Source organism: Tiliqua scincoides, chromosome 2, assembly GCF_035046505.1.
Source record: "Tiliqua scincoides isolate rTilSci1 chromosome 2, rTilSci1.hap2, whole genome shotgun sequence".
Lineage (NCBI taxonomy): Eukaryota > Metazoa > Chordata > Lepidosauria > Squamata > Scincidae > Tiliqua > Tiliqua scincoides.
The window spans coordinates 173,261,155-173,288,384 of record NC_089822.1 but is presented as its reverse complement, the minus strand read 5'-3'; the positions used below and the strand labels follow the sequence as shown (position 1 = coordinate 173,288,384).

Here is a 27,230-nt window from a genome sequence, read left to right as displayed (position 1 = left end):
ATAAGCCCTTCAAAAACATTTCAGCATGGCTTCATCAGCAGGGGGAAGGATAGTATTGAGCCCTGGTCAGCTTTCGCTATTGAGATGCATAGGGTTGCACTATAGCGACCCAATCTTATCTAAAACTAGCACAGATGGAACCTGCTTGTGGGAAGGCCAGAGTCATTCTGCATGCACCGGTGGAAGTCAGGAAGCCTGCAGTAGCAGACTAGCTTGGTGCAGGGGGTGGAATGAGGCAGGGAGTGGGTGGAATGGGGAGGAGATGGTGCAGGGGATGGCTAGTTGATGCCCAGGAGGTGTGGATTTGGTGGCAGTGTCCACTGAATGGGCTTATTGGGGTGAGAGAAGCATTCTGGGGTGGGGCTGGGCGAGGGACAGGCCCAGGAGGGGGGTGGGACTGGCAGAGGCTTCCTTCACTAGATTCTATGCCCTGTGTTGTGTTGCAAAGCCCATTACAGGGCTTCTCAAGTCTGAGCCAGCAAAATAGTGGTGCCTGGGGTATTGCAGGGTCTGGGGCTTTCCTCGGGAAAGGGGATGAAAGTCCCTTTCTCCCAAGAAGAGTTTCGGAGGCTTCCTGGCCCTGCTGGATACAGCAGTAGCCATTTTGGTGCCACTGTAAACGACGGTGCCAGGGAGGATAGGATTGGCTGTTATTCACCTAATTGGTCAGTGCTGAGCTAGACAGAACATGATCTAATACTACAAAGCAGTTGTATTCTCTGATTCTGATAAAACGACAATTTATTTTGACACTGAGAAAAAACATCTATGTGTGAAAGAGTGTTCATTTCTAGCATATACTAGATGTCTGTTGCAATAATGTCTAAATGGAACCTCAGGGATATTTTAAAATGTACATTTTCTGCTCCTTTATTACCAATCAACGAGGTCCAAGACACAACCGGTCTGCCCATAATTTTTCTCCTTTGTTCTTGATACATTAAGGCTGTAATCCTAACCACACTTTCCTGAGAGTAAGCTCCATTGAACAAAATAGGACTTACTTCTAAGTAGACCTGGTTAGGATTGTGCCCTAAGTGATGTTCATTTGTTATTTGTTTGAAAAGGAAAAGTGCAATTGCAAACCTATGACTATTTTTAACAACGAAGCTGTGAGAATCAAATATATAAATATAGCTCCATTCTTGTGACTTAAAAAAAAATAGACTAGGGTTTAATTGAATACTTTGTGATATTTCAGTATTGCTATCTAACTGAAAATAGCTTTATCAAAAAGTCTAAACTGATTTGGTCATCAGTGTACTAGCTTATTTACAGTTCTTACCATCTGGAAAATCTTCCTATATGATAGTAAGATGATACTGTATGTGAAATATGTATTCTGCTTCAATTTCCCAACACCATTGTATGAATCTTCATATTATAGACAACAGTGTTCAAAAAGTGGCAGTTCAGTGGCTGTGTGTAAAGAATTATTTTTTTAGGGTGCAATCCTAACCAACTTTCCAACACCAAGGTAAGGGCAATGCAGCTACAAGGTAAAGTATGTTTGTTCCCTTACCTTGAGGAGACCTCCATGACTTACAGCCAACTGCAGGATGCATCATATGCCCCATTGACATAGCTGTGTCAGTGCAGGCAAGTTGGAAATTTGGGCCTTAGTCCTTAACCCCATATTAGGGTTGCTAAGTACAGCTCTCAGGATCTGAAACTCAGATCCTGAGATGCAGGGGCGGACCTTGGTGGATTGTATAGGGATAGACTTTAGTGTACCTAAAGGGGCAGAGGAAGACACTTACATGGGAAGGGGGAGTAGAGGGAAGGGCAAATCTCCAACAGAAAAGAACCTGCCCTCTGGATTCTGGTCCTTTGCTCAAAGACTTTAGTCCTGTCGTGGGGGGGGGGGGGCTGGGAGAAAGACCTTCCTGCTATTGCCAGACAGGTATATGTAAAGGTAGGATGACAGAATAATGTCCGTCAGATTAAAGGTGAGCATTACAAATTGCTGAGCATCATATTGTAAACCAGGAAATTACGAACTTTGGTGAGGGCAATAATTTTTTTTTTATAGGCCTCCCCTGATTTCTCTAATATCACTCCCTTTTAACTTCTGAGAGATATTTTATCTGAGTAGAACTTTCTTCATTTGCCAGAATGTCACTTTGGGTGAAAACAAATAGCCAACTCCCACTGTGATCCTTTAGTGGTACTTAAGACACACTTTCATATACAGATGGCTTTACCCCACTAAAAATATGACATAACATTAATGAGACAATATGTATAATTTATTGAACAAAGGAGGCAATTAAATGACTGTTTCCCCACTGGTGTGAAAATGAATGGTTTTCTCAAATGAAACAACTGCAATGGATCCCAATTATAATCTGAATTCATTATTGATATACATATTCTGCTGATAAGAAAGCAACATACAATTTTGTATACTTGGCCTTCAGTGCCTTATGTAAAAAAAGAGTTTTGCATGGTAATTTCAAAACATTACTTTAGTTGACGAACATATTTCAAACCTAGTAATACTTCAAGCCTCATATAATTCTACTTTAAAATAGAATTCAATCTTACCAGCTCTAAAAGTGAAGAGGTATCCCTTAAGCCTGGCATATGAATTAGAATTAGCACCAGTGTTGAAAATATTCATGTTAGAGTGATTTATTGCAATTAAGCTTCCAGTAAGCTACTTGGAAATGTACAGGAAAGTGCCAAAATTGATTTAACACCAAAAGAAAATTGACAGTTTATTATTTTGAAGTGGAATGATATAATCTGTGATTAGCATTCGGTATCAAAATGCCAGTTTTTTTTAGAGCTGCTAAGTGTATTTAATACAGCAGCTGAACCATAGTATGAAAAAATCTTGAAGAACTTGAAATAAATTCTGTGAAATTTATTCATCACGAGTCCTGTTCACGTGGGCAGGTGCAAGACAAGAAAATTCCACTCTTGCATTTTTTTTTAAAAACATGCTGTGTGTCCTGTGTATTTGAAATTACACTGGGGAGTGCTTTTTTTTTTCTTCTTTCTCTTTTCCTAAAGTATAGATTCTTGTTACACCTCTCCAAGATGCGCATACCTAACAGGTTATTGATTTGGATCTGAAGGACACAGTGTTTATTATGTAGGAAACCATTGCTGGGCACAAGCGTGAGAAATTAATGATAGCTTTGTAAGTGTCCATGCTGTGGCACTGAACCAGTGGGGCACCTGTCAATCTATATGATAATACAGCTCCAAACTTTATAAAATCAGTGATGTGAAAACACATTGATTTTTTCTGATCTAACCAGGATTTTTCAATGAGGAAAAGCAAGGTGTTTACTAACGTTACTATTTCAGCATGTATAACTGTAATTTAACATGTGTCTACACACTTTACAGCTATAAATAAAGTACGAAGAAAGCTTCATATTCTCAATGTCTTTTCAAAATTAAAAAAAATAGTGTCATGTTCTACTGTGGCTTTCTAAATAAAAAGCTAACATTGATTTTTGTTATTTTTTTAAATAATTCTTTTTTAAAGATTTTTTTTATTTTGCCAAACTTTGGCTTCAATTCAACAACAGTCATGACAGGCTAGTGCAGGATGATTAGATGCCATAACCGCAAAAGAGGACAAGGCACCCCAAAATGTAGATCATTCAAGAACAATGTAGGACATGACAAGTAAAAGCTAAAAGCACTCGTATAGTGATGTGGTTAATTTAAACACAATATTACTTATTATTAAATTCGAAACTTTATTACATATAATTTATTAATTTCAAGGCTATTCACTGCCTGCAGGGCCTGCTCATAGGGAAAAGGAGAACAATTCTTTTCCAGGCCATGAGGCTAAAAAGAGAGGGCATGTCCTGGAAAAAGAGGATGTCTCATCACCCTGGGTTAGTGACTTGATATATGTTCACAAGCCAGTTCTGAGTTGTCATTTGTTGGCTAAGGGCCCAATCCTATCCAATTTTCCAGGGACGGTGCAGCTATGCCAATGGGGTGTGCGCTCCATCCTGTGGTGGGAAGGCAGTCACAGAAGTCTCTTCAAGGTATAGGAACATTTGTTCCCTTACCTTGGGGCTGCATTGCTGGAAAGTTGGATAGGATTGGGCCCTGATTTGACATGAGTCAAATTAACTGCATGCATAATAGAAAGTAGTGGCTAAACAGTGGATGGAATTAGTATGCCAAAATATATTTTGTAAATTCTTCCTCTTCTTGAGACAGCTTGCTCTCTGAACATTTCCTCTTTTTTCTTCCTTAAGGTTCTTAGTTATTATGACAATTGCTTCTTCCGCCTCGTGTCCCATCTCAAAATACTCCACTTCTTTAACTTCGCCGGACATCTGATCCATTCTTTTTTCTTCTCTATTGTTTATAATCTGTTCCTGCGAGTTTACAAGGGAGGAACTTATTTGCCCAATTTGTTCAGAAATTATGGACTGAATTCAAGAATAACAATGAAGAAGAAGAAAGAAAAATACAGGGGGCCCAAGAAATTCAATAGACTTAAGATGAAAAAGAAGAAAAAGAAGAAGTGGAAGAACCAGTTGGAAGACTAAGAGGGAACACCAATAAGATAGAGCACAAAGCAAGCAATAAGAAGAAGGTCAAAATGGTTGAATAATAAGTAGATTTTTTTTAATTATATTAAATTAAAATAGATTTAAATGAAAATTTGAAATATAAATATTGCGGAAATTAAGTGGTATTAAAATAAATATTTTATTAATTATATTAAATTAAAGTGGATGAAAAGGGAATTTGGAATATAAGTATTGTGAAAATTAAAGTGGTAATCATATAAAATAAATTAGATGGAACTGTAAATTTGAAATATAAGTATTGTGTAAACTAAAGTGGTATTAAGATAAATAAAAGGGTTATTTTTTAAAAGAGAAGGTAAATAAAATAAATTATAGATGTTTATTTTGGAGAAAATATTAAACCTGTATTTTGGGTTAATAAATATGTGGTGGATAAGCGAAGTATAATATTATTGTAATTGGAGATATTTGTTTTTAGATGTGATATTAGAAATTAAGAATTAGATAAGAGATTTTATTTTAGAGGTTAGTTTAGTGGTAAGAAGAATTTATAAGCAAAAATTTGAAGTTTTTTTTTGATTGGATAGTTATGGAAAATGATATATAATATGTTAGAAGAGATTGAAGGGGTAATACCATTGTAATCAGAGACTTCTTTTTTAGATGTGATATTAGAAATTAAGAATTAGATAAGAAAGATTTTATTTTAGAGATTATTTTAGTGGTAAGAAGAGTAAAAGTAAAGTAAAATTTGAATATGATGGGATAGATAAGATTAGAGGAAAAATATGGAATGTTAAAGTATTAATCAGTTGGGTTAATGAATATGATAATTTTTGTATTGATTAGTAATTTCGTTTGGATTAATGTTTGTTGTAATCGATGGCCACCAGCCTTGTGTGTAACCTATGTAGTCCTAACCCTAAGTCTATCCAATTTTCCTTACCTGTATCTGTAATAAATAAATAAAGCATTGTTAAAAAAAAATATATATATAACATATTTTAAAACCACATATACAAATATCAGTGCAAGCCTATGCAGTTTTTCAAAAGTAGGTTCCACTCTTTTCAGTGGGGCTTGTTTCCAGGTAACTGTGCATACGATTGCATTGTAAAAGGCTTTTCTAAAACAGGTTTACAGCTTTTGTATACCCAGTAGGTTATGGTGCAAGTTTATACTTCAACACAGATATGAAACCTTGCTTTGTACAAGGTACCATTATATTCTGAAAGGATCTTTAGTATAACTGTCCAGTTCCACCCCAGCCATCAAGTTTAAAAAACAAACAAAACCCTGTATCAGTAAAGTTAAAGGCCATGTTTTTATATAGATATGTGCTTTGTTTAACAGAGCGGGATTTCAGCTAATGCCAGATGTTGTTATTATTTAAATACAGTTAATATATTTAATTCCAGAATATTGTTGTTATCAGGTAAACAAATTTATCTCACACTTGAGGGCAAGAAGCTTGCTTTTTAAAAAAAGAACCCAATTTTCCTAGGTTTCTCGGAAGATCCCATTCATGTGAAAAAGAAAAAAAAAACTAAAAACCAATGCCTCTCCCAATACACTTGGTCTCTGTAGGTTGCTCACCTCTAATTGAGATTATTTTGGAATCATTTTTATTTCATGAAGCAAACTGGCAAATAAAACCTTTGACCCATGTTATACTGTTAATAGCTTGCACATTGTGTGTGTCTACAGATGTATATTAAGAAATTTACTGGAGAAAACAGGCCTACCGTTTTCTTCATCTGATTTATTGTCATTGTCAGAGTCAGTCAGGGTAAGGACAGAATTTTCACGACTTGCCAGACCGGAACTGCGCCTGGATTTAATCCCTCTCCCCCACAGTCGTATGGCATGCTCTGGAGACATTCCTCCCTCTGTGTCCGAGTCAGCGTCAGACCCGGTGCTGAGGGAATAGCCTTGATGAAGTATTCCTATGTCTGAGCAGTAGCCACTTCGATGGGGAGAGGGTTCACAAATTCCTAGTTCAGCAAGGGTGAAGTTAGTTCCTAGGAAAACAGGAGGGAAAAAAGGGGGAAATTAAAATCTATGAGAAGGCATTTAAATTTAAATGTAAATTTATTTGAAAATAAAGTAACAGACCTTTTTACCTTTCCATTCATGCAGAACTTAACATGTATTGAACTAGGTTGTGCAGCTATTGGCAAGGCTGTGCAGAAAGAGCAGTACAGCAAATGTGTAATCAAAAAAGACTTCTCAAGAACTGATGCAGTGCTGGTGCCAGGTTGCTAGAGGCCCTGGAGCACAGCCTCCAACATGCCTCAAAGCTTGTAAGCAGCACACGATGGAGGCCCCAGGACAATGCAGGAAGCTCTGGGGGACACTGCCATTTATAGATAAGGGTGCCAGGCGCAGCTGCCATCAAGTACTGGGGGAGAAGCCAGGGATTTGCCTGGCCTAGTGGGCCTTCAGATGGGCACAGCCCTTAGTCAGTGACCTTGACACCACCCTTGAATTGTATATGTAACTGCGAAAGTCTCATTATCTCTATTGTATGTTTCTTTTCTCTGTAATAATACTTTCTTTCACGAATCTTTTACATACTACTAATTCAGTGACTTCTAAAAATTATGTAAGAAGATGGTGGCCTATAATGACTGCTGAAGTGAATCACTAAAGGCTTGTGTGCTCATGTCACACGTAACCCTTGATTTCAAGAGTTTTACTGCTGCAAACATAATATTTAACAAGCGTAGCCATAATTTAAACAAATGTTTACCTTGGTAAAGAGTATAATGTAACACAGAAAGTAATATTAATTTAACTCAGGATGGACAATGTAATAGGTACCCAAAAATGAAAATTTTTATCTAGATGAGAATATGAAGAATACATAGCGGGTACAATTTATTTTAGCTTATTGATATTCAAGATACATCTTGGCCACTTGGTCAGAAAACTGGACTTTTCATTAAAACTACTGTTTTTTAATTACTTTTTCATTTATGCCCACACACAATAAGTATGTGTGTACTCATTTTACACATAGTTGGATTGCACTGGATTCAGGAGACAGTTTGAGTTTGACCAATCTGACCAACTGACTGTGTAACACAGATGAACGTTTCTGTTTTGATATGAGTTTAATAAAATTTTTCTGGTTCCTCCTGTATCTTAACATTAATTATAATGCTAAAGTCAAGATATCTACAGCACGGCTTTGACCATAAGAACCACAAGTGCTGTTCACCTAATACGCCATCTTCTCCACTGCTGTTCTCAGTGGGCCCTGAAAACCCAACCCTGAGGACCTTGGAAATAGTGTGGAATACTGGATAGGTTGCAGATTAAGGGGGAAATTGTGGATATCCCTTCATGTCAGTTGAATTGCCTTTTCACTTGTGCTAATTCCAAGTTTATTTGTCTAGCTCAGTATAGCTGTAACAAATTGAATTTGTTAATTATGTTTTTCCTCCATTTATACAAAACACACAATAGTTGAGCTGGTCTTCTCTGAAACATTCTTATTCATGAAGTGTACACAAGCACACTGCAAATAGGGTAAAAAAAAATACAGAGAACAACACAGACAATATGTTATGTGGAAAATCAGTATTCAGAATGCAGTAGGTGAGCTTTACAACAGCATAGAACACTTCCTTGAGGTAAATGTTCAAGAAAACAAGTCAAAACAAATGTTCAGTCTCCCCCTTCCAAGCTCAAAGACCAACATACAGTGACAGTCATGGGAGAGCGCTGGAATGGTTTTCTTGTTTTATTAAAGTATTTACTTCTTTTATCAAAACTGTAAGCCACTTTGAGGACTTATGTCAAAAATACAGAAATAAAACGTGTGTCACACTTTCAATGGCTGTCAGGGAGGCATGGTAATTCTATTCTTCAATAACGTGTGTGTGTACACGTACATATCTTTCAAGCTTCATATACACATACAGTGGTTCTCAAAGTATGAGATGGACCCACCTGGACAGGGGTGTAAGATACCATAGAAAGTGGACACAAAATTCCAGGGAAGGAAAAGAATCACGCAGCAGACAGAACCAAAGATACTTTCCCCTCAGCAGCAGAGGTTTAGTGTTGCAGCCACCAATATTGCCATGCTAACCAGGGAAGCTGCAGAGATACAACAGACATACTGAAGTTTCTGGCCATATCAATTTTTTTCCCTCCAGACTCCTTGCTGGGCTGGCTGGATTCAGGAGAGAATTTGACATTTTCTGTTCTAGCCCCCTTTTAATGCTAGTGTCAGATTACTGCCCTAGACAAAATTCCCCACACTCAGAACAGGGATCTGCATTTGTGTGTAGTTTTTGAGCACTTGCCGGTCAAAAGTTTGCTGCTAATATGTTATGGCAGGGGTGCCCAAACCCTGGCCCAGGGGCCACCTGTGGCCCTCAGGGACTCACAATCTGGCCCGCAGGGAGCCCCCAGTCTCCAATGAGCATCTGGCCCTCCGGAGACTTGCTGGAGCCCATGCTGGCCTGACGCAACTGCTCTCAGTGTGAAGATGACTGTTTGACCTCTCGCATGAGCTGTGGGACAAGGGTTCCCTCCACTGCTTGCTGTTTCACATCTGTGATGCAGCAGTGGCAGTGAAGGAAAGGCTAGCCTTGCTTTGTGCAGGGATTTTTATAGGCCTTCATTCATTCATACAAGTTCCATCTCTAATATATTCATTTATGTAAATTTATTCAAATTTGAAATGCAAATTAATTCGGCCAACAACAGAGTGTCAGAGAGATGATGTGGCCCTCCTGCTAAAAAGGTTGGACACCCCTGTGTTATGGCAATCAGAAGTAAAGAATGTTTGCCATTCTCCACCACCATAATGGGAGTGTGAGCATTCTTCTCCTGGCAGAATCCTGGCATCCCACTGGAGAAGAAGTGGCATTGACAGATTGACTCCCTCCCTCTTAGCAGCTTAGTGCTCCTTGAAGTTTTGATCACCATCCACTTGCCCATTCAGTCTAAGATTAGATGGTTCCCTTAGGGAGCAGGTAGGAACTTTTCTGCTGTCCACATTATTGAACTTGGTATGTGGTTTTGTTTGCCTACCCTAGAATGTATTATATGAGTGAGTCTGCTTCAGCCCGGGGCAATCACATCTGGCAGGCACAGTGCAGATAGGAAGTAGGAGTAGGGTGTTTTTGGGGTGCACCCTGAGGTAAGCAGGAGTTTAAAGGAGAACCAGTACAGATCCCTAGATAGTATATGGCTCATTGAGGCTGGCTGGTAATCCCTCCAGCTTAGATTGTAAAGTCATCCACAAAGGCTTTCCAAGTTAGGGAAGTTGGTACAATTCAGCTTCCTTGACTCCTGTAAGGTTGGTGTAGAGAAGCTCAAACCATCTTGGTCAGGATCTTGGAGTCAGAATGGATATGCCCAAAACAGGAATAGACAATGGTTTGCTGCCTTCTCCAGGTTAGAGGCCCACACTAAAGCTGCCTTGAGGGCCCTTAAGCAGGATGGAAAGGTGAGGTATAAATTTCTTAAATAGAAAATAATAATAAATAAAGGCTGGCTGGTAGGGCTGTGGTAAGGCCATGGTAGGCTGTTATACAGCTTTGGCTGACTTCATTCAATAAATATGACCCAATTTAATATTCCAAACACCTTATCTTGTGTATTTATTGAAGTATGTGAGGGCAACAGAAGGGCACCATGAGTTCAAAACTTTACATTACAATTCCTGTAATGTTGATCATTTATTACATCCATTTTGCAGAAGTGATACATGGAAAAAAAAATGGGCATGCTAACAAATTAGGGTCTCCAACAAAGAAAATGATACTTTCATTTTAGTGAAAAATCACAGATAATGTTTTTCTTTGATATCCATGAAGCAACAGATAATGTGCAGATACATACAATTGACCAGGACTCTCCAAACCCCAGGCCACAGGCCAGATCCAGGCTTTAGGAACAGCCCCCCCCCCCCGTGGTCGGCACTTATCATTCCGCCACTGCGTCGTTTATTTTTCAACTTGATTGCTGCACAGGGACACTCCAGGCAGTTGTTTCTGCCCAGGCATTCTTCTGCACAGCCTGTGGGCCACTGGACAATAGACACAATTGCCCAGAGCATCCCTGTACAGCAATCAAGTTGAAAAATAAGCAATGCGATGGTGACATGGTAAGCACTGGTCAGGACAGGGAGAGTTTCTCCCAGTTTGGAGACCACGGCTATTGGCCAAAGAAGGTATGATAGTTAATCAGGGCTGAATTTGTTTAAGATACTAGCCTTAGGGCCCAATCCTATCCAATTTTCCAGCACCTATGCAGCTGCGATGCACCCCCAAAGTAATGTTTACTCACCTTAAGGAGGCCTCCGTGACCGCCCCCCCCACAGGATGCAGCACACGCCCTATTGGCACAGCCGCATCAGTGCTGTAAAGTTGGATACAGTGTGTTTTAGTAAGAGAGTTTGGATCTGTGATATATTTACTGCTAAAAAAGAAGTATGCACTTCTTTCACCCCTTAGCAACCATACCCTGACACAGAAACATATTTTTTATTACATTTTAGCTGTTGCTTTTTTTCAGACACTTTCCTCCATCAGCACCCCAGCTTTGCCATCACATTTAATACTGTTGTGCAAATTCTGACACTTGTGTACATACACATTATTTTCATGTGTCTCTCTTGTCCTTTTAATTATATCATTTCAAACACTGCAAAAACTAAGTTTAGGTTTCCTCTGCGTGTGCATCATTTTTCCATCCACACACTAACCCCCTCCCACCCCAAGTCCATTTGTATCACAGGCACAGTTTCTTTTTTAGGTTGTTTTCTCCCTTTTATCTTCCATTCTCTAGTCTTTGTGTTGTCCCCTTGCCTTAAGTTGATTTGTTTAAAGAAGTCTTCATAGCTACTGAGTAACTTCTTAGGAAATGCAAGTCAATAAAGAAAGGTTTGAACACTGATGCCAAGCCCCAGGGTGAGGAGGAGAAAAACTAGTCTGTGCCTGGTTATTTGGAGGAGTAAGAAAGAAGAGAATGGGTTAGTCAGAACTGATGTTGTATGGAGAGACATTGACAAGGGGCATCCATCAAAGGTGAGGCATCATCTGCAAAGTGAGTAAACTAACAGGTACATCAGTACTAATACCAAAATATATCTGTTAAGGTGGCAGGCAGCCCAATCCTGAGTCGCCCAACAGGTGAGGTTGCAGCAGTGCCAAAATGACTGCTGCTGCATCCTGTACGCTCAGCGGGCAGCAATGGCGGCTCCTCGGGAGAAGGGGACAAAAGTCCAGCAAAGTTCAGCAATGGGGCTACTCGATTCTATGGCAACTCAAGGGTCAGCACAGAAATAAGAGCCAGTGACGTTTCTGGGGTTTGCGTCATCCAGTGCAGGAGGCCAGCGCGTCTCCCCCATGATGGACCTCCTCCTATGCATTGGGTGGGGCAACAACCTGGGTGGTGGGCATGATGATGTAACATTGCCCCAGCCCCACTGTTTTTCTGGTCATATCTTTTGACAGAATAGAGATACAGGTTGAGTCTCATTATTCTAGAGGGTTCTGTTCCAAGATTTCACCTGGATGGCAAAAAAACGCACTATAGCAAATCAATTTAAAAAACAAAGTTTCTTTGCTCTGGTGATTTAAAAACAGCCTTGATGACCTTTGTAATGCACATAGAGGCCATCAGTCTCTCTCCAGGTGCTTAGGCTTCACTAGGAGGCAGCAATCTCTCACCAGCAGCCCCAGCAAGGGGGAAAGAATGGAGAAGGTGTTAATTGCAGCCATTTAGCCTTCTTTCACTTGCTCAGGGGGAAGGGAGGAGTGAAGCCTGCAGAGAGAATGATTGATGGATTGTCAGCCGGATACCCTCTCCGTCATTATCAACTGTTTTCCTTTAATTTAAAGGGCCCTTCTCATTGGCTTTGAGATAGAAAAATCTGTGGATATTTAGGTTATACCTGTAATCACTTGTGTGACTGTCTCTCTGCAACAGTAAAAAACAGCTTTTTAAACTATGATTTTAAAGGGGTGCATTTTTCCCTTTCTCCAGGGATCAGCACATTCCTTTTCATTTGCAGGGGCCATTCGTGTTGAATCAAATCAGTGTATAAAAAAATCTGTGTATAACAAGGCTGGACTTGTATTTCAAAGCTGTTTGTTTCATTGCATTCTGCTGTAAATTACGCATCAAATGGTATATAACTTTATGTTATTATTTCTACAAACCACGATTTCCACAATTTTGATTACTAGTGGTGTCACCACCACCACCACCACCTCGAAGGTATCACCTTACTAACAACTTATTGCAGTGGTTCTCAAACTTCTAGCACTGGGACTCACTTTTTAGAATGACAAACTGTCCAGGACCCACTGAAAGTGATGTCCTGGCTGAACTTGACCAAATTATCATCAAGGAAATTATCATAAAGGAAATTAAAATAAAAATTATAAATTAAAGTAAAACAATTAAGTAAGGGGAAGCTAGCCCTGTTCTACCAAGTGAATTTTCTCTGTAGCCTGCCTGCAATAACATGCCCCTCCCCCAAAAAAATCAGTAAGATTTTCAGCCCTACCCAGTGTCCAGTTCAATTTAAGTTCTTATATTTAAACCATATCACTGTCAGGACCCACATAGCTTTACAAGTCTCAAAAAGAAGATAATTCACCTTACCCTCCCAAGCCTCTGTGTTATTCTTTTATGGGGTGGGATGGCTGCCTTCTGGGGCATGTGTTGAGCTCCACTTTCCTCAGATTGGGGCCATTCTGGTGACCTCTTTGCCTGACCTGACCATGCTTTCCATAGGGCTCAATGCATTTGCCAGCTTGGAGGGAGGGACTTCCTTCTGGAGTGTTTTTAGGGGCTGTGTTCATCAGATCGAGACCATTCTGGTGTTGTTGGATTCCTCACAGCCTGCCCTTTCCAAAGGACTAAGGCAAGTTTGCCTACTCACGAGTAAACATGAAATATGGTTCAGTTTCACTTTCCATAGGGCTCCATGCATTTAAGACAGTTACATTTTTGTTTTCTAGTTTTTTGGCCATAACATTAAATAGCATGGAGATATTTCACTCTGGTTTTTTCATTGTATTCTGCTGTAAATTCTGCATCAAATGGTATATAACATGATGGTATTATTCCTACAAACCACAATTTTAGCAATTTCACTCCCCCTAGTGCATGTCAGTCCCCCAGTCTGTGTCACTTGGTGCAGGCTGCATCCCCCCTGCGCCCCCCTAGTGATGCCGGCCCAACACAGAGGCTCAGGTTCCGGTGGAGTCCCGCCTCCCTCCCCGGCACATCTCCTCTCAGCCCTGTCCCCACCCTCCCTCTGCCTCCCCCTGCACCAGAATGCCTCCTCCCCACCTCCCCCCACACCCCCACCTACCTCTCCGCTGCCCGGCTGTCCGTGGGACTGCCAAGTGTCAGAGCACTGGTGCTTCACCAGTGCTAGCCCAGTGTCGGCCAGCAGTGAGCAGGTGCACACTGCATAGGATTTGGCCCTTATTTATTAGTGTCTGAAGGACATAATGAAAATATAATGAATGCTCTGTTTTTGAGTGATCTAGAAATGAACATTTCCAAGAAGAAAAAAATACAGAAAGAAGTTTAAAACGTACTGTATTCTTGTTTGTTGGTAAAAAGCAAACAAACACAATCAAATTATGAATGTGTAAACTTACGTAAATAAGCTGGTTTACAAATGCGGTAACATATTTTAATGATAAGCTATAGAGTTTAATAGCCTTAAAATGCCCAGATGTTTACCCTCTAATTATAATTTTATTTTGACATAAAAAAGTGTAATACTTGATGCCAAAAATGAACTTAATGACTCCTCTTGTTATGTTTTGTGTGATCACTGGAACTATAATGAAAGGATTTGCAGATAAAAAGCATGCTTTTTAGTCATTTCTGCTTTTTGAAAATTAAATGCTTGGCAAAATGCACGTGGCTCCCATAGATAAGGCACTAACTATTCAAACAAACTGAAATATGCATCAGAACTGAAATGGCATCATCTGACCCAAGCCAATGGTTCTCCCGTTCCTGTGTTCAATGTAATCACCAGCAATATAACTGAATAGGTCAAGCCTGGCTTACATCAAGAAGTATAGAACATCCAATGTCAATTCTAAATCTGTACTGTTATCTATGTCTGGAGTATTTCTTGTACTTGTGAATTATCTATATTTAATGCTCCTAGAATCTCAACTATTCCCCAAAGTTGATATTCCAGTGAACTTTTATACTCGTATTCCAACTCATTCATTTATACTTTCTCAAGTTTTGGAAGAATATGTAATGAATGTTGGCACAGAACCTGCAATTTATGCAGCCCACAATCTAAATACACTGATTATGTATAGAAAAGGAATGAACATAACATGGAAACCAAAAAATAAATTTAGAAGACCCAGATTTAAAAACAGGTGCAAGTCTGAGCTAAAGAGATTTATTTTTTTTCTTCAGAAAATAACAGTACCTTGGACCTTTCTAAACCAATCATATGTGTTACAAGCAAGGAACACAATACAGACCTAACATATTTAGGACTAATTAGCATGTTGTTTTTAAAGTAAGACATGAAATTAGACAAAAAATTTTGAAACTAGAAAATTTACAGAAGGATTTGGAGAAATATGTGACAAAGAATGAATAAGAACTAGATACACTGGAAACCTACAAAGTATAACCTAATTATCCATGGATTTTTCTCCCATGGTTTTATCTCAGCACCATGAAAAGGGCCCTTTAAATTAAAGAGAAAAAGTTGTCCAACAATAGCCTCAACACAGGAGAGGGCAGCCAGCAGTCAATCCATCAATCATTCTCTCTCCAAGCCTTTAGAACAGCTTCACTTCAACCCTTCCCTTCCCCCTGAGCACGCAAAAGAATGCAAGTGATTATCACTTCCACTTTGCATTCTTTCCCCTTGCTGTAAAGGTAAAGGAAAGGGTTGCTGCCTCTAAGTGAAGTCTTTCTAAGTGTCTGAAGAGAGAATGATTGGTTGATTGTCTGCCTGATGCCTCTGTCCTGCATTAGAACAAGGTTGTTTTTAAATCAATCAGCAAAAGGACATTGATTTTTAAATGGATTTCCTTTAATACGATTTTTGAGGATGTAAGGCATCCATTTGTTAAAAATGTAAGGCAATGATAATGGTTTTGTAGTTGAATATGGAGAAATAGTGAAATAATTTGAAAAGTGCAATAGAAATGTATGTCAATATAGCTTCTGAAGGAAGTGAAGTAAGGGATTTTTATGTAACACCTAAATACCTAGACTGGCAAGCAGCAATGAAGAATTTCTTGATTTGCCAAAAATTTAGGTTGAAAAAGAAATAAAGCATCTTAAAAATAAGAAAGGAAAAAACATAGTGTGGTGTTTTTAAGTGCTTAAGCAGAAGCACACAGAAAGCCTTGGTAATATGGCAATGGGCAAACCCCCCCCTTTTGTTACGGCAAACAGGGGTGCTAGTTCCCAGGCTGAAGTGTGACAATAGCTGATATAGCACTCTGAGAAAAGAGCACCCATTGTTCCTTTGTTCTGTATGCAGTTCTAATGTGGCTTTATCTGAGAACTGAATGTAGCTGTTAATGTTGCAAGTACAATAAAAACGCAGGAGGAGGCTAGTAGAATCAGCTTTTCTCTCTCTCTGCTTTGAATCTAAAAGTCTGTCTCTCGTCTCTTCCTTGGCTCCTTGATTCTTTCCTGCACTTATCCAGCAACCTAGCCCGGGGGCTTGGTTACTCCCCCAAGGGTCACTGCAACACATAGCTCTAGCTCCAGATCATTCAGCATGTGTTTAGCACAAACAAACAAAAATCAACCACAGAAATAAGTGGGTTGAATCCTAATCTTGCTGTCCTTCCATGCAGAAGGAGAGCATGGAAGGAGAAGGAGAACTGGCTTCATGGAAGTGGCTCTTCAGTAAGTGAATAATATGTATTAAACACACATAATATGTGTGACTTCATCACATATGCGTATGACTATGGCCCCAATCCTATTGGGGCCTTGTGCTGCTAAAACTAGTGTTCTGGCAGTGCAAAGCCCTTTATGGCAATGAGAACATGTAGTCATCGTTCTGTACTTTCAGGCCACTGCTGTGCCTCCTGAAGCTCCATTTGTGCTGGTAATTTGGTGGTGGAGGTGTGTTGAGAGGGGGGCTGGGGCAAGGAGTAAGGGGGGTGGATTCCAGAGGCAGTTACTTGAACCAAGATCCTATCGCCTCTCTCAGGCTGCCTCACCCCTTTTCTCTCCTTGGCTCTACGCCTTCCAGAAGAGGAAATGGCAATGTTGGAAATGTCATGAAGATTTTCTAAGGGCACAGTCCTAACCAGGTCTACTCAGAAGTAACTCCTATTTTGTTCAATGGGCTTACTCTCAGGAAAGTGTGGTTAGGATTGAAGCCTTCATCTCTGCACAACTGAATACACAACCTCACACAGCTTATAACTGGCGAGGAGGGTAGTTGTCATATGGAATTAGTTGTCTTGAGGTTATTATTGGAGAAGTTCAGATGTGGGCTTACATCTTTGTTGATCATGGCACTTTCTGAATTCAGAGTCCTTGTTGTAGTTTTATTTGTGAAGAGAAATTTGACAGAGGCAAGAAAAGGCCTAATTTCTTTGCTTGCCTTTTCCTCCTTCTCGGCTGAATTGGTAAGGCTGAATCCTTATTCTAGGTATATACTAAGACAGCTTCCAAAGAAACACCAAGATCTCCTTCCTAGTAAAGGGAATGACTATGTTTGAAGTGGATCTGGCATCAAAACCCCAGAGTCAGAGTTTTCTTAGCTACATTGTTAGAAGCTAGGATTCTGGTTTTCAGTAGTAAAACCACTAGAGAAGAGTCAGTCAGCAATGCTGAATAGAGAGAATCCTTCCTGAGCTTATCTCTGGGAGCTTTCAACAGGATATCATTTTCTAAAATTTCATTAATCCATGTTGTAGGAGGATCTCCCAAACAGATATCATAGAATAGGCTGAGATGAAAGAAGCATTGAAGTCCTTGCAAAGGGTGGCCTCTGCTCTCCTGTTGTGCTAATCTATCAGTAATTCATCTGTGTCTGAAGGGAGCAAAGCTCCAGTAACTGGAGCATCCACCTTGGGAACCCATAAATCTTGCATAATGACGTACAGCAAATAAAATTTTGTCACAGAGGGGATGAGATTTAGCTTTATGGGATTTCTGCCACTGTTTATTGGCGTATCTCCATCACTTTGGTCAAAAGTTTAGGAAAACATTCAAGTGGAAAAGTTTTGACATGAGCAGATTGTCAGGTCTATGTTCTGGATAAGGCAGAAACACAGCCAACAAGGTGGTTCAGGAACAGGTGCAGATTGCTGGAGTCAGCAGGATCAGCAAACACCTGTGACTGCCTCACCCTGGGTGTGGCTTAGCCTACACTGATTGGCCACTCCAACTACTTAATGTTTGGTCTGTTGAGCTTCCAGTGCAGTAGTAGGAGTGTAGTAGGAGACTACTGAACTGCTGCCAGTAGCTTGGGAGGCTGGATATGAGTATACACATGTTGTTACTGACCATGGAATGAACTTTGACTGTGTATCTTGGAAAGCTGATTTGGATTTGTTGTTTATGGACTGACTGCTCATTGTGCTGACTAGGACTGATTACCTGTGATAACCCTTGCTCTGAAATATAACCACTACATTCAAAGAACTCTGCTGGTGTATGCTGTTTTGTGTGCCTGCTCATCCAAGGGCCCATACAACTCTTTACCAGACAAAGGGTTGCAACTCTAACACAGATTTGCCCCTCGCATCCCCCTCTTCAAAAAACTCTCAGAACCTGAGGGAAGGGGTGGAAAAGTCTGTTAGAATTCTGAGAGGGGGAAGGGAATCTAGAACCTGGAAAGATTTCTTAGTCCATGTTTGTAAGTCTGAAGTGCAGGTTTCTGGAGTCCTGCCCTTTTCTAGGAGTGAGAATGCAAGAGAAGAAGATTGCATGTCCTTATGTGATTTCCTTGAAACTTAAAGAGGCAGGCTGTGCATCATGGCCTTTCCCAGTTTGAAGAGGCACTTGGCCAACAGTCTGAGGCTAAGAGGCAAAGAAGGAAGGCCCATAGCCAGGGAGACAGACCAGGGACAGACTGCACTTGCTCCTGGTGTGGAAGGGATTGTCACTCCCGAATTGGCCTTTTCAGCCACATTAGATGCTGTTCCAGAACCACCATTCAGAGTGCGATACCAGAGTCTTTCGAGACTGAGGGTTGCCAACAACGACAACAACGAAAGAGGATTGAAAGGAATAATTTTTGGGATAGTTAGGAACATGCTTATGACCATGATGGCAGAAGTCCAACCAGAGCTAGCTAAAGCTATGTGCAGCCTAAGGCACCTGCGCACCAGCTCTACCACTCCCCAACCTGTCTCTGTCTTCCATGTGGACTCTTGAATTCAAGCAGGAAATGTGAAGTATATCAGGTTCCCTCAAGGAGTGCTCTACATGTATTCCTTGGTTTGAAGAGCCCAGGCAGAAGAACAATCTTGCTCCTTCCCCCACCAGGATTTCCTAAAGCACCCAGGTGGAGAAAGGTGAGGAAGCCAGACCACTGTTCTGTGCTCCAAGCATCAGAATGCAGTGATCTTATTTATTCTTCTGTGCAGGCTCTTTACACAAAGCAGGCAATGCAGGGTGTGCAGAGAGCGCATCCTGCATTGCCTGCTTTGATTAAAGAGCTACATAGAGGAAGGGGCCAGTAAGGAGGCTGGTCTGTCCACCATAGCAGAGTGGGAGGTGGTGCCTGTTCACCCAGTCTGCTGCCCAGTGTGAACAGGCTCATTTGCACAATGGATGGCCCAGCCCTGAGTATGACCTGTACATACCAGGTCTGAACAGCTGTGGTTTGATGCCTTGCTGAACCTTCTACAGCCATCTCTGCGTGAAGACTAGATGTGGGATCTATACTAACTGTCCCTTCTTCCCACAGAAGGAGTGAAGGACTTAGAATTACACCTGATATTAGCAAAAGTATTGCCGCGCATATTCCAATGAGGCCAGTGTCATTGCGCTCTCTCTCTTGTGTGTGTGTGTGTGTGTTAGTTCAAGGGTGTTCCTTGGCAAAGCCTTGACACTGGAAATGAAGGAAAGCTTTATTGCTTCTTTCTTCACCACAGTATGAATGGAGAAGGCCCAAGGTCCTCAATCCCTCTGTGAGCAACAGATCTGGCAAGGCATCCCTGTGGTGCTACTGGACCCTAGGTGGAAATAACAGGGACTGACAGGGAGAAAGGGTAGGAAAAACAGTTAGCACGGATAGTGGAGAGGTGCCTATGGGGCAGTACTCCAAACCACTAGGTGAGATGCAGTGTCCTGCTATAGCAGCAGATTGAGGAAAGCTCTTCTGCAATGGTAACCCAAACCGCTACCTGGCTTGGTAAAGATGCTAAGAGAAAAGAAAAAAAAAGGAGGGCAGGAAAGACTGGTCCCAAAGTTTAGCTGTTAAAGGGAAGAACACCGTCAGGCCAACATGCCAGGGAACTCTCTCAAACTCTTCTTCTCCTGAAAGGGGTTGCACTGTTGTTTCCTCTCATTTATTTATTAATTTTTTTATTATCACTATTAACTTTTAAGTTCTCCTGAAGATTTTTGGTTTTGTTTTACTTTAAAAGAAAAAAAGGCCTGCTAGCAAAAGTGGGCGTCTGATGAAGCCTGCCTGCCTGCCTACCTATAACAAAGGCAGGAAGCTGTCTGGAAAAGGAGGTGAGCAACCCCTCCCTATATGTGTTTGAAATGGAGGTCTACCTTCCTGGATCCAGAGGAGTACCGTCCCCCAAGTTAGCTGCACTCCTCTCCTTGAGGGGAGAAGACCTGACAGTTTAGGACTGTCAGGACTGAAAATGTCAAGGCAAAGCAACTCAAATATTTTACAAAACCTTTTTTGTAAGCTAAGTGGTAATTGAGCTTTAATATGATTTGAATAATTATAACTTTGATAAAAGTAACACAGATATCAAAAACAACGATCACATTATGTCAAAGTAAGCTACTTTATCGTACTGTATTATTTCCCCCTCCCTTTTAAAAGTCAGGAATATTTTTGTTCTATGTGTTTAGTATTTCTATTTTGTGACCTTGCAAAATAATTACTTGCTTTCATGGTCAATTTCTATTGTAGATTATAAAATGAAGCGCTTGGCACCAAGTCAGCCAATTAACTATGGGCTTAAACATTCCTACAGATGGTGTATCTGTTTGTGACACAGGTTTAGATATATATTTGCCTTATCTGCCAATGACTGACATCTGTAAATAGGATATACAGCCAGGAGCACAGATGACAAGAATACTGACCCTTTCTTTAAACAAAACTGGCACAATACAATGACTGTTATTGTAAAAGCAAAGCAAAACAAATCTGTTGAAAGATCAACATGACCAGAAAACTATCAACCTTTCCATATTGCTTGCAAACACAGGAATATTACATAACATAATAAGAAAAACCAAATTCACTATGCTCCTATACAAGATTATATCCTTGTTTACACCATATCCTCAGTCCTTATACACACTGACCTGAGAGTAAGTTCCACTGAACATGGTAAGACTTAGTCAGCATGCAAAGGATTGCACTGAAAGACTACCTATTTTCCCAGTCTAATTTTCTGGTCAAGATGCACTTAAGGTCATAAACTTCCCTTGCTCAGCCTTCATCTGTTGTTTCAACCCAGATTCTGGCTTTTACTAATATATAAGTTCTCAACATGGGAATTATATCTAGCTATTATGAATAATAGATGGTAAGTGACAGACCTACCTTTTAGAAATTTATTTAGTTCTTTTTAAATCATTCAAATTCATGGCCATAACTAGAACTGGTGGCAGTGAATTCTACAAGTTCATTATACATTGGGTGAAAAGAGTAAGCACCAATTGTTGCCATTAATACAAGACATGTTTCAGAACACTTCATTGTGAAAAGGTCATGGAATCACCAGTGCCATTCAAGTCCCTAACCTCAAGTCAAGTCTTAAGTCTCGACTTTCAAGTCTCAAGTCCTTGCTCAAATTCTCACATCAAGTCCCAAGTCTCGAGTCATGACTCAAGTCTCTAACAGAAAAAAATGGAGGTGGTGACTGTGTGTGTGTGTGTGTGGGAGGGAGGAAGGGATTTGTAACACCCTCCTGATGCTCCCATCTGTACTTTAGTCAGTGATATGGTGAAGTTCTTTACTTCAACCACGAAGTTGATTTATCTTGATTCAAGTTTATCAAGATTGCATTTCAGAAAAATGATTTACAGCCCAATCCTAACTTGCACTGGCACAGGAGGACTGGATCGCCTGCGTCATATCCAATGCAGGTTTGAGGTAGAATGCGGCTCAGCCAGAGACAAGGGGAATGCAGTTCCCTTACCCTGGGTAAAGCTGCAGCAGCCCCAGTGGGGCTACACAGATCTGCACCAACTCAAGAGGTGACACAGATCTGAGCAGCCCATGGGGGACATTATTGAGACATACAAAATTATGCACGGGAAGGACAGTGTGGATAGAGAGATGCTCTTTACACACTCACATAACACCAGAACCAGGGGACATCCACTAAAATTGAGTGGTGGGAGAGTTAGGACAGACAAAAGAAAATATTTCTTTACTCAGCGTGTGGTTGGTCTGTGGAACTCCTTGCCACAAGATGTGGTGATGGTGTCTGGCCTGGATGCTTTTAAAAGGGGATTGGACAAGTTTCTGGAGGAAAAATCCATTACGGGTTACAAGCCATGATGTGTATGTGCAACCTCCTGATTTTGGAGATGAGCTATGTCACAGTGCCGGATGCAGGGGAGGGCACCAGGATAAGGTCTCTTGTTGTCTGGTGTGCTCCCTGGGGCATTTGGTGGGCCGCTGTGAGATACAGGAAGCTGGACTAGATGGGCCTATGGCCTGATCCGGGCTGCCTGGGACTGGGATTAGGATCTGGCACAAGTGCTGGATCTTGGCCTAACCTCTTGCTCAATTGCAGCCCGCCCACAGGCCCTCCTTCCACCCTGGAACACCTCAATCCCACCCTCCGCTCGCCCTCCCCAAGTCCCTGAGCTGGGCTGACTTGGCCAGCACGAAATTACCTTTGCACTGGCCCAACAGGACATGGGCCAGCATCCAGAGGCCAGCACATGTCTGTGTGCTGGCCTCTCTCCTATCCCGGTGGCGTGAAAGTGCTTTATAGCACTTTCATGACACTGTTAGACAGGCGCAAGGCACATGTGCCAGTATGGATTGTGCCCTGAGACTCTAGCCTTTCTTGGGCTAAATAAATCGATGATCGCATTTCCAGAGTTTTGGATCCTGCCCTGAGAAATGCCCGCTAACCCCCAATTGTAGCTTACCTTTAGAGCCCAAACACCTCAGACTCTCTTGGCCTCCAGGAGAAAAAAAAGAAAAATGGGAGGGGGGAACCAGCTATTGAACTGCACAGATGTTTAAAGCAGCAAACTCTCTGGATTGGTGATGCAAATTATGCCTTTGCATGCCTTGCAGGATACCCACATTTTTGGAGGCAAACAACCACCAGTGATGTATTAGATGTTGCACGCTTCTCTACACACAAGAGAGCAGAGGCAGCAGAAAAGCAAGTTTCATGCTGAGGAGAGTACCAAATGAGAAGTGCTCCAAAAGAGCACTCCACCATCTTGTGCCAGCCTCCTTCTCATCTCTCCCATGGCTTCCCCCATAAAAAAAGAACCCCCTCAAAAAACATGAAGCCTTCCTCCCTTCATTGCACCCCCCTACCCCTGCCTCCTGGAACCTACCCTCCCATCTCCTCTGCTGTTGTCCATCCATCAGATGCTTTGATTCCGGATCAACTTCCCATGAAGTCTTGCGGTGCAACACATAAGTGCCAGGAAAAAAAAAGTAAGCAAGAACACACATATACATAGTGACTCAGACACAAAAATGACTATGAGTTCCAAGTTGACTTGCAGGTCACTGCCTCTTGGTCCCAAATTCAGTCAGAGACTGACGGGACTTAAGTCTGATTTGAGAGCAAGTTACAAGACTCAAGTCTGCATCACTGTGAATCACATAGTTAAAAGGAACCTACAAGATCAAGTCCAAACCTCTACCAATGCAGTCCACAACACCCTTGATAGATGGCTGTCCAGCCTCTGCTTTAGGACCTTTGGTGATGGAGAGTTCACCACATTCTACAGTAGACAGGTATATTTCTTTGAGACTTTACAAGAAGTCAGTGGGACCATTCATTTTAAACTTATGTATTCTTTCATGAACTGATTGTACTTGCATGATTAAACAAAACCTTAAGGCTGCAGGAGAGAACTTGAATTTGAGAGAGAATGGATTTGACTAGCTCTCTCGTTATTTATGGTCAGAAATTGTATCTCTTTTGTTTCATAGGCTCCACAGTTCACAATTTTTTTTCTTTCATATCCATGTGCACATGCTTCCAACTGTAGATAAATGCTTCACACATTTGATGGTCTGGGCTGCAGTCTGTGAAAGTTTATGTTTCAATAAATTGATCAGTCTTCAAGATGCCACAAGGCTCTGGGTTATTTTTGGTGCCACCGGCGGACACAGTACACTTCCTGAGTCTGTTTATATTGCACAATCATAGCCTAACCACAAATCCAGTTTGAAAGCAGCAAGAGAGTGGAATCTTAATCATCTTCATCTTATGAATATCTCAATTAAGGCCACTTTCCATTTAACAGCTGAGTTACACAGCAAGGGCAGGCTCAGTGGGAAGCATTATGGAACAGTGATCTTCTTGAAAGAGCAGGGGTGGAAGCATTTCTGTTTTCACAGGATGCCAGGAATGGCTCTTCCACAAAGCAGTTGGAGATTTCTTCCTTTTTGATGTCCTAATTCTCAGAACCTGGTGGCCTCAGCAAACTTAAATATTCAGTGTTGGAGTACACACTGTGGTAATTTTTATCTTTGTTGTTAAGCTTTGCCTAGCTTCTGTTTGAATGCGGATTTAACTGCTTTTGTAAGTTTACTATGGTACAATTATTTCAAAATGCCTGGCATTAATAATCCTTTTTTATTTTGCTAATAGAAATATGCTGCTTCAAAACCTCAAAAACAGAGAGAGAGAGAGAGAGAGAGAGAGAGAGAGAGAGAGAGAGAGTATCTCCTTTTCTGCATTGCATGCACTGATGAACTAGCCTGCTCAGCAAGCATTTAACAGATTAGACACTTGAACATGGTTTCAGGCAATGCTCTCTCATGTTTCTGCGTATTGCCTGATAAACACTTCAAAGTAAACCGCTCATAAATATGAAATGAAAAGCCGAGAAGTCGTTATGCACAGCTTTGAGATACAAATCTCTTTATTCCCCTCTGAAGTGGGGTTTGATTGACATAATGAGTCATAGATCCTGTCCAGGGACTCACTGCCTTATTCCCCTTTCCTCAGGAGACAGGGAGACTTTAAAGAAATATACTTCAGAACTTTGTGACAGACAGCTATGAAAAAAAGTTGAACTCTATGCACATTTCTTATTATGTTGTATTAATACCAACTTTGGATGCCTCTGACATATGCCAACAATTCATACCAGTTCCTTGGTATTAACCAGGGCATTAATCAGTGGCCACTTTTACTGTCTGGTCTAAACACATTGATTTCAAAGAGTATGCAGGATTGCACCTTCAAAAGCCCATAATAAGAACATTCAAATATGCAACTTACGTCTACTTCTTTGCAGAATCATTTATCTGTATTCCAGAAACACCTAAATAGCCACAGCTAGGAATTTCTACTGACAGAAAAAGAATCCCCCCAAACACGCTCTAGGCAGAGAAATTCAACAAAGCTCAATAATCCCCCACCCACTTCCTGCTTGTACATCGTGAAGTGCCATTAGCCACGTATGCACGTGCATGTATGTCATGCTTATGTCATCCGTCACCAAAAAAAGGACATTATGTATACATTCAGGTTGGGGTGCTGAACTGATCCTAAATGATATGTTGGTACAAGCATATTATATTTTATACTATAAAACTAGCATAGACATAATGACAATATACTAACAGTGCAATCCAAACTGTTATGTGAGCCAGTGTGGCTGTTGCTATGCTGGCTCAGTGTGTTGCAAAAGTGCTGTATTGAATTGGCTGAGCTGGCGTGAAGGCCCGTGCCAGCCTGGAAGAGTCTTATCCAGAATCTGTGCTGGCTGGCACAGGTACGTTTGTGCTGCATGGCAGGAGGAGGGTGGTACAAGGGTGTTTTGGAGGCAGGGAGAGGGCCTTTTTGGGTGGAAGAGGGCAGAATGCGGAGAGGATCAGGCTTGGATAGGGGTGCAATCAGGGGTGGTGGTGCATACCGCATCTAAACTCCATGCCCAGGCTGGGCAGCCCTACATGGAGTGGATTTGCGACAGCTATATAGCTGACACAATTCCAAGAGGCCTCGTAGGAGTGACTGGGACTTTACTTGGCATAAGGGAAAATAAATCCCCTTACCCCAAGAAGTCCTCCAGCCAGCTCCTAAGCTGCACTGGATGCAGTGCAGACAAAGTGACCTGACTGCACCAGCGCCATTTTAGGATTATAAAATACATTTGTATATTGCTGTTATTTGTATTTTGTTGAAATAATGTAAATGTAAAGTTAGATAATTTTTTTAGTTAAACTGAGACATACATTTAAATTATCAGAAGTGTTGGCTGTCATATATATGGTATGGCTGTATTTGTTCAAGGAACACAAAGGGGAATCAATCAACATTCAGATAAATTTGACTGCTTTTCATATTGATTTACACTGCCACGGTTGTAAACACCCTGACTCCAGTAAAGCTAAAATTAGTTTCAACTTAGTCCTATTGAAAGCAATGGGGCTCAAATCAGTCATTAATAAATTGTACATTCGTTTCAATAGGTTTGAAGCTGCAATTCTAAACTCACAGTCCAGTTGTATTTGGGCCTTGCTCTGCCAGAACATGCACTCTGGCAGTGAAAGGCCCTTTGTGGCAGTGTGAAAGCTGGGACAACATCATGTACTCTTGCGCTGCTGGCACAGCTGGCCAGAGGTGCAGTGCATGTGCTAGTGGCTCCCAGAAGCTGTGCTGCTGTTGGTAATTTGGCAGGGGGAAGGAATGGGTAGGTTCAGAGAAGTTCCAGGGTGGGGAGGGTGGAGGGCAGGGATCAGAGCTGGAGGGGATGGATCTTGGCAGTAAAGATGCATACCTGATCCTATTCATTTTCCAGCCTGCCCTGTCCTCGTCCTCTCCTCATATACCAGCTACATAGATGGCGTGGGTCCAAAGAGACCCATAGGGGGCCAGAAGACCTACCCAGTGTTAAGTAAGTGAGGCTGCAATCCTATCCACCCTTGCATGGGAGTGAGCTTCATTGACTATAATGGGGCTTACTTCTGAGTAGATATGCATAGGATTCAGCTCTTATTTACTCACCTCTGGTTGCTTCCCCCATGCACGCAGCATGTGCTCCATTGGCACAATTGCATGCTATAGCGTGGCAGGGACAAGACTGGGCTGTCAGTAGGGTGTATGTACTATGGAACACATCCAGATGGACTTCTGAGTAAACATGTTAAGGATTGCACTTCCCATCTCAATGAACTTTACTTGGTAAAGATCTAGATACTTAAAGCACTTCAGTAATCTGGGACCCAAGGATCTAGGATCCTAAATTAATCTGGGATCTCAAAGGATCTCCTCTATGGAGAACTGGTGCAAGGAAAGCGCCCTACAGGTAGACCACAGCTGTGATACAAGGACATCTGCAAGAGGG

General features: G+C 41.3%; 1 protein-coding gene across 3 annotated transcripts in view; it reads right to left on the bottom strand.

Annotated features, from left to right (window-relative positions):
* The window catches only part of TENM2 (teneurin transmembrane protein 2), an 831,585-nt gene that overhangs the window by 758,836 nt on the left and 45,519 nt on the right, over window positions 1–27,230 (bottom strand). For 2 of the 3 annotated variants that reach the window (XM_066618096.1, XM_066618097.1), the window contains exon 2: window positions 6,263–6,538. In XM_066618096.1, coding sequence (XP_066474193.1) covers window positions 6,263–6,538 — 276 coding nt within the window. Of the gene's footprint in view, window positions 1–6,262; window positions 6,539–17,871; window positions 17,883–27,230 lie in introns of all 3 variants that reach the window. The other variant, XM_066618094.1, reaches the window with a different exon arrangement.